Raw genomic sequence first — 8234 nt, forward strand, 5'->3', positions numbered from 1 at the left:
TATATATGTATGTATAAGCACAGGTATAGATGTATGGTAAGAAGTTAGCTTCCTGACCATAAGTTTCAGGTTAAATTCCACACCATGGTACCTTGGGAAAGTGTCTTCTACTATAGCCCTAGACCAACCAAAATCTTGACAAGTGGATTTGACAGACACAAACTGAAATCAGCTTGTCATATATTTGTGTGCATGTGTGTGTGTGTGCACGTGCATGCGTGCGTGCACTACTGTCTCCTTGTCTTGACATTTTGTGATAGTTGTAAACCACTGTCATCGTCAAGCTAGTTTTCTTCATTTCCGGTCTTCCATGAAAATCTGTCAAGTCATGGGGATATATTGCCTTACTTTAAACAGATGACAGTTAACAACAGGAAGGACATGCGACTGTAGAAAATCCATCGCAACAAACTCCATCTGACCCACACAAACACAGAAAAGTGGTAGTTACTAGTGATGATGATAACAACATATATATATATATATATATATATATATATATATATATACACACACACATGCATATATTGGATTGAGAGAGATAGGATGATGGTGGGTTGGGGTAGAGCCAATTCTTAGTCAGTGACAAATTCTTTCCTCTTACTTTCCCTCCTCCTTCTCTTCAAAATACCTTTTAGCTTATACTGAAGGAGGAGAGATTTTTTGCAGCTGTTTGTATCCCAGATCCCATTTTGATGTAGAGTTCTGCTTCCAGGAGCTTCTTGTCAAAGTTGTTTGGATCGTAGTACTGGCGCAGCTTGTTCCGTAGAATCATAGAACGGTGAGCTGATGCACGTGCCTGCAATAGAAATGACATGCGAGTGAGTGAGTGAAAGAAAGAAAGAAAGAAAGAAAGAAAGAAAGAAAGGAAGGAAGGAAGGAAGGAAGGAAGGAAGGAAGGAAGGAAGGAAGGAAGGAAGGAAGAAAGAAAGAAAGAAAGAAAGAAAGGAAGGAAGGAAGGAAGGAAGGAAGGAAGGAAGAAAGAAAGAAAGAAAGGAAGGAAGGAAGGAAGGAAGGAAGGAAGGAAGAAAGAAAGAAAGAAAGAAAGAAAGAAAGAAAGAAAGAAAGAAAGCAGGTGTACAGATAAACAGACAGATAGCTAGAGAGAAAGCGAGAGGCAAAGGGGCAGGCAGGCAGACAAACAGCCAACAGACTGACAGACATATAGATGAAATGAGAGATGTATAGGTAGTTTAAGTGATAGATATATAGATTGGAAGATAAATAAAGTAATGGATAGAGAGATAAGCAGACAGGTGAATTGGGAGATATATAGATAAGTAGAGACTTAAAGTTAGAGACATATAGAGTAACAGATAGATATATAAAGGTAGGAAGATGGATAAAGTTGCAGATATGTAAATGAGCTGACAGATAAAGCTATAAACATATGGATAAAGAAGCAGATATATAGATTAGCAGACAGATTAAGCCTTAGATATATAAATAATCAAGTAGATAAAGCAAAGTAGCTAGTGAGAAAATCTCTATAACAGATGGAAGTAGGGACTATACTGAGAAGTAATGTTTATCGCCATATCAATATGGCTGTTTGACGTTACTATCATTTTTAACATTGGAAAGAGCCTCCTCCAGCCAATTATCGATGCAATCTACACCCAGATGAAATGATCACCAGACTGGATGGTTTCAGGCAATTTGGCCCATCATCAGTGGTGAACACCCCACCACTTGCAATATCAGTGACTGATTGTTGCTTGGTCTTCTATATATTGTGAGCTGGGGTGAATTCCTGCTATTTCTAGCGGTCAGGTATTCACCACTGACAATGAGTACAAATAGCCCAAAACTGCCCTGGTGATCCCATCATCTACTAGAAGATGGTAGAAGGCACTGAGCTGGCAGAATCGTTAGCACGCCGGGCGAAATGCTTAGCGATATTTCATCTGCCATTACGTTCTGAGTTCAAATTCCGCTGAGGTCGACTTTGCTTTCATTCTTTCAGGGTCGATTAAATAAGTACCAGTTACGCACTGGGGTCAATGTAATCAATTTAATCCCTTTGTCTGTCCTTGTTTGTCCCCTCTATGTTTAGCCCCTTGTGGGCAATAAAGAAATAAGAAGCTGGTAGAAGTTCGCTCCCCTCTTGCAATATATACCAGGTGCAGATTGCATTGATAACCAGCTGCAAGTAGCTCTTCCTGGGGTCAAAAATTGGTAGTAATGTCAAACAGCCAGATTGATGTGGTGATAAACAAACATTAATTCCAAGCAGATAAAGTTGTAGATATATTGAAAGGTAGATGAATACAGTGGAAGGTATTAAATAGGCAGGTAGATAATGCAGTGATAGATGGATGAACAAACATATAGATTGGTGCAGGCATGGCTGGGTAATTAAGAAGCTCACTTTGCAACAGTGTGTGTGGTCTCAGGTTCAATCCAATTCTATGGCACCTTGGGCAAGTGTCATCTGCTGCAGCTTCTGGCTGACCCACGCCTAGTGAATGAATTTGGTAGATTAGAAACTATGTGGAAGCTGGTTGGATGTGTGTGTGTGTGTGTCTATGTATATGCACACGTGTGAGTGTGTATGCATGTGAGTGTTTGTGTTTAACTCCCCAACTGCTTCACAACCGCTATTGCTTTGTTTACATCCCAGCAACTTGACAATTTGGCAAAAGCGACCAATAGCATAAGTACCAGACTTTAAAGAAAGAATAAACATTTGTCCATTTGCTTAACTAAAATTCTTCGAGGCAATGCCCCAGCATGACCATAGTCCAATGACTAAAACAAGTAAAAATGGAAAAAGACAGGCAGGCAGATAAGACAGTGGATGGACGGACAGACAGACAGATGGACAAGTATACAGATAGGCAGACAAGCATACAGGTGTTCAGATCAACAGACAGTCATAGTGCAATCCATCTGACTAGAAAATTCACCTCATTCATTTGCTGCTCCCTGGCAGCCTGTATTTCTTCCAACCGCTTTTCTTTCTCACTCAGATGTTCTACTGTCTTCTCTTTCCACAACTCAAGATATCTGTTGATCCTGAAATAAAGATATGGATATTGCATCATAAGTAGTGAGTCTTTAATTAGATGAGTGAGGATAATACAATCCTTGGACACATCTTGCAAATGAGTGTCCCGTCTAAGTGATTTCTCAGCCTGCTAGAAATAGAATCCAAGACTCCTTTTCCTTTCATCCTACCATCATAAAAAGGGGAGGACAGAAGGTGCTAACCAACAAAAGAGAATTCAAGTAATCATTGACTTACTTCAAATAGCAAAATACCACTAAGCATTTTGTCCTGTATGCTGACAATTCTGCCTGCTCACCATTTTAGTTCTAAACTCAAATATTACCAGGGTTCACACACACACACAAGGTAACAAGTACAAAGGCTGATTTCACCATCCTCCTCCTCATCATCACTATCATCATTTAATGTCTCTTTTTCCATGCAGGCATGAGTTGTACGGTTCAACATGAGCCAATGATCCAGAGAAATACTCTAAGCTCCAATGCCTGCTTTGGCATGGTTTCTACAGCTTCCTAAGGCCAACCACTTTACAGAATGTTCTTGAAACATTTTTCATGGTAGCAGTACTAGGGAGGTCACCAGGATTTCTCAACTGAGTTATATTTTTATAATGCATATTAGATGTGAATGGAATTATTATAACAGAAGACTAAGACCAGAGGATAAACAACAGATTTACTGCTACAACTTGACCTTAGGTTCTCAACCAGCACCCATATGACCCTTGAGGTTCCTTATAAGATTTTGTTGTTAAAATTTAGGTGCAATAAACTGGCTAAATTTCCACAATGCACAAAATATTTTAACAATTTCTTTACATATTTCCTAATAATATCTTCCTTTTATCTCTTACATGCTTCAGTCTTTAGACTGCAGCCATGCTGGGGCACTGCCTTGAAGAAATTTTTGTCGAATGAATTGACTCTAGTACTTATTTTTAAGTCTGATACTTATATTCTGTCAGTCTCTTTTTTCTAAACCACTAGGTTATGTGGATGTAAACAAACCATCACTGGTTGTCAAGTGGTGGGAGGGGGTACAAATACAAACACACACACAGATATATATAAATATATATGTAACATATGGTACAATTATAAACAAGGAAAATTTTAGCCATTTCTCCGCAGACTGAAAAAAATGATGAGCAACCTTATTGGGTTCTCATCAGAGGCATCTACAACATTCTGACAGTCTCCAGAGAAACAAGCAGCCAAATTGTTTATATACTCAACAAATGCAGCAGTTACTCTATGAAGGAGTTCTTAATTTGCATACCGAAAGTGTTTAATACCCTATAAATACAAGTGGCCTGTCAATGGGGATCTTAGTCTACGCAGTATCAAGGAATCATATAATACACATGTGATATATATATATATGTGATGGATTTCTTTCAGTTTCCATCTACCATATCCACACACAAGGTTTTGGTTGGCCCAAGGTCATAGCAGAAGACACTTTCCCAAGGTGCCATGCAGTGGGACTGAGCCCAGAACCATGTGGTTGAGAAGTTAACTTCTTACCACATAGACATGGAAAAAATATAATAGGATTTTTTAAAACATCAAATAGTTATGGGGGTCCAGTAGAGTGAAATAAGAATCAAAGGAAATCCATGGACAAAAAGCAGTTGAGAACCACTGATCTAAAGTAGCCATGAACAAGCAATAAGTCTTATAGTCTTCAAGACAGAGGTGGGGGAGTAGAAACATATGTTGAGACATTCCTACTGATTCCTAACATCAAAAACAGAAAATGTTGAATAACAATAAAACGAGGAACCTACTCTGAATTATCACTGAATCAATCTAACAGAAAGCTTACCCTAACGCAGCACTGCTCATTGTCACCAAACTTACCTCTTCATATTTGAAGCATGACTAATTTCTCGGTGTAATCGATCCTCACGTGCCTTCTGGGCTTTCATGCTAGCTGAGCAGGTGTGTGTCTGGACTTTTTGCTGTGTAAGAAAGATGAATAAAATGGCAAAATAAAGATCAGTCCTGAGAATTCAAGAATGCATTAAGGAAAGTTGCATCACAAAAAGGCATTGAATTGAGAAATATAATGCCTTGAACTATGTTATATGTGATACCAATCTTGCTGATGACTGGCTCTTGTGCGGGTGGCACATAAAATACACCATTTCGAGCATGGCCGTTGCCAGTACCTCCTGACTGGCCTTCGTGCCGGTGGCACGTAAAAGCACCCACTACACTCTCGGAGTGGTTGGGGTTAGGAAGGGCATCCAGCTGTAGAAACTCTGCCAAATCAGATTTGGAGCCTGGTGCAGCCATCTGGTTTCACCAGTCCTCAGTCAAATCGTCCAACCCATGCTAGCATGGAAAGCGGACGTTAAACGATGATGATGATGATGATGATGACAGCTGGAATGTCTTTGATCATGGCCTATAACAACACCTTTGACAAAAACAGCAAAAGTAATACCTCTTCAGTAAGTTCTTCCACTCCCTTTCTGCCACAACACTTTTCCTTCTCTCCTTGGTGTTTGAGATTTCGGCTTCTTTCAAGTCTCTTATCAAAGATTTTTCTGAAACAGACGGAAATAAGAGGAAGATTCTGTTTTACAATCTGAAGGAGAGAAAAAAAATCATAAGTTAAAGTGATTTATGAAAAAATAATTCTTTACTTATTTCAGTCATTAGACTGTGGCCATGCTGGGGCACCACCTTGAAGAATTTTAGTAAAGTAAATCAACCCCAGTACTTATTCTTTTACTTTTTAAAACTTGGTACTAATTATATTGCTCTCTTTTTGCTGAACCACTAAGTTACAGGGATGTAAACACACCAACACGAGTTGTTAAGCAGAGATGGGGGACAAACACACACACACACATACATATACATATAATGGGCTTCGTTTAGTTTCTGTTTACCGAATGCACCCACAAGGCTTTGGTTGGCCTGAGGCTATTGTAGAAAGCACTTGCTCGAGGTGCCACACAGTGGGACTGAACCTAGAATCATGTGGTTAAGAAGGAAACTTCTTACTACTTTTCAGAACCCTTGTTTTTGAAAGGTTTAGAGTTAAGAATATTGTGTGTGTGTCTACATACATACATACATACACAGATACATGCATACATGCATACATGCATACATGCACACATACATACATACATACATACATGCATACATGCATACATACATACATACATACATACATACATACAAATATGAATACAAATGTCTTCTTTCAGTTTCTGTCTACCAAATCCATTCACCTCACAGCCGTGGCTGTGCCTGGAAAAATATTAAAAAGCTGAGTGATGGTTGAAACAGCTTTGATCAAAGGTCTGGTCTATTAGGATTGACCAGGGGTTAAACAATACCACCCCTACCACTATCCTTATTATCATCACCATAACTGCCAGAGATATTTTGCTTGTAATAAAAAAGAAAAAAAAACAAAGCACACACAATGCTATTGTTTCTTCTTCACTTTACCGTTTATATTTTTGCAAAGCAACACGTTCACTGTTAAGTTTATCCAAATTGCCCATCACTTGTCCCTGTTGTTGTGCAAGGACTTGAGATAGACTCTCACAAACATCCCTGAAACCGAACAGAAAGTTCATAAATATAATATAAATCAGTAAGCAAGCTGGAATGTAATTAAGTATAATTTAAGTATGTATACACATGGAGTCTCCTAGCATACTTTTTGTACAAGGGAGATAATCATTTCTTCATGATATGTGATAGAATTAGAAGTATGAATCTGAAATTATGAAATATGGAAGATGCATAGAATATACATATTCAATGTTTTTTTGCTTACTCATTACAAAGTTCTTAAACTATCTAGTCTTTGGTAATCATGTGAACAACTATTTCATTCTTTTTAGAAATTGTCAGTATTAAATATAAAAAATTCTCAGTTCAAACTGGAAGAAGTTAATAAGCTGACAAAAAGAAATCTGATATTTCAGTTAAGGATTTCCTTCAGAAAGAGGCTTGACTAGAACCTAAGATATCTCCTCTCTCTCATTACATACTTATGTATTCGACTTGTGTGAAATTTTTCCCACTAATTATTTGCTAACACAAACCATCATCAGGTTCCTCTAATTCTTGTTTCACTGAGTATAATTAACTCTTTTCTAACCATATTTGTACTGGATTTCACTGTCCGTGAAAGATTCAGCAAAATAAGTTATCATTCCCTTATAAAACTAGTGTTTTGGGACATAACTTGAAAAAATGTTCTCTCAGAAAATTATGGATTGAAATGGATCCACTTGTATGACAGCGGCACTCATTTACAACTATCATGTGATGTCAAGACAAGGAGAAATGAATATACACATACTCAAACACATTTACATATATTGTGTGTGTGTGTGGGGGGGGGGGTGTAGTAACTAAATGTGCTACAAACACATATATTGCAAAAAATAGTAGTTAAAGCACTTGTAACTGCAGAAAAGCACATTTATCTACCCTGTCAGTTTATATAGTGACGGTAGATAACTGCCCCATTTACAACTATCACGTGATGTCAAGACAAGGAGAAACAAATATACACACATACACATTTACATATATTGTGTGTGTGTGTGTGTGCGTGCGTACATACATACATACATATACAATGGGCTTCATTCAGTTTCTTATTTCTTTATTGCCCACAAGGGGCTAAACATAGAGGGGACAAACAAGGACAGACAAAGGGATTAAGTCGATTACATCGACCCCACTGCGTAACTGGCACTTAATTTATCGACCCCGAAAGGATGAAAGGCAAAGTCGACCTCGGCGGAATTTGAACTCAGAACGTAATGGCAGACAAAATACTGCTAAGCATTTCGCCTGGCATGCTAACGTTTCTGCCAGCTCGCCGCCTTCTTTCAGTTTCTGTCTACCAAATCCATTCACCACACAGCCATGCCTGTGTCTGCACAATTTTATCCTAATGGGAATTGTCAACAGTGTGCCTCCATCATTCCCATGGAATAGCTATATGTATTAGCAAAATGCTAAATTGCATTGTATGAAATTAATATGGGCAGCTAGGTGCAATATAAACCATGTAGGCAAAACTTAGTCATCGCTAATTGTGACTGCATCTGCTACAAGCACATATATTGCTAGAAATAACAATTAAACTATAGCTGCAAAAAAGCACATTGATATATACTGACAGGGTAAATAACTGCCCCATGAGCAAAGCAAAACTAGATCACTGGACTGCA

General features: G+C 38.3%; 1 protein-coding gene across 2 annotated transcripts in view; it reads right to left on the reverse strand.

Annotated features, from left to right (window-relative positions):
* Window positions 1–467: 467 nt before the first annotated feature.
* The window catches only part of LOC106871188 (uncharacterized), a 58654-nt gene continuing 50887 nt past the window's right edge, over window positions 468–8234 (reverse strand). Inside the window, exons 13-17 of one of the 2 annotated variants that reach the window (XM_089365834.1) lie at window positions 6487–6594; window positions 5465–5567; window positions 4876–4976; window positions 2910–3018; window positions 468–799 (exon numbers count right to left, since the gene is read on the reverse strand). In XM_089365834.1, coding sequence (XP_089221960.1) covers window positions 635–799; window positions 2910–3018; window positions 4876–4976; window positions 5465–5567; window positions 6487–6594 — 586 coding nt within the window. In that variant the 3' untranslated portion in view covers window positions 468–634. The remainder of the gene's footprint in view (window positions 800–2909; window positions 3019–4875; window positions 4977–5464; window positions 5568–6486; window positions 6595–8234) is intronic. The other variant, XM_089365835.1, reaches the window with a different exon arrangement.

The sequence above is a fragment of the Octopus bimaculoides genome, chromosome 18 (genome assembly GCF_046866305.1).
Source record: "Octopus bimaculoides isolate indiv1 chromosome 18, ASM4686630v1, whole genome shotgun sequence".
NCBI classification, from domain to species: domain Eukaryota; kingdom Metazoa; phylum Mollusca; class Cephalopoda; order Octopoda; family Octopodidae; genus Octopus; species Octopus bimaculoides.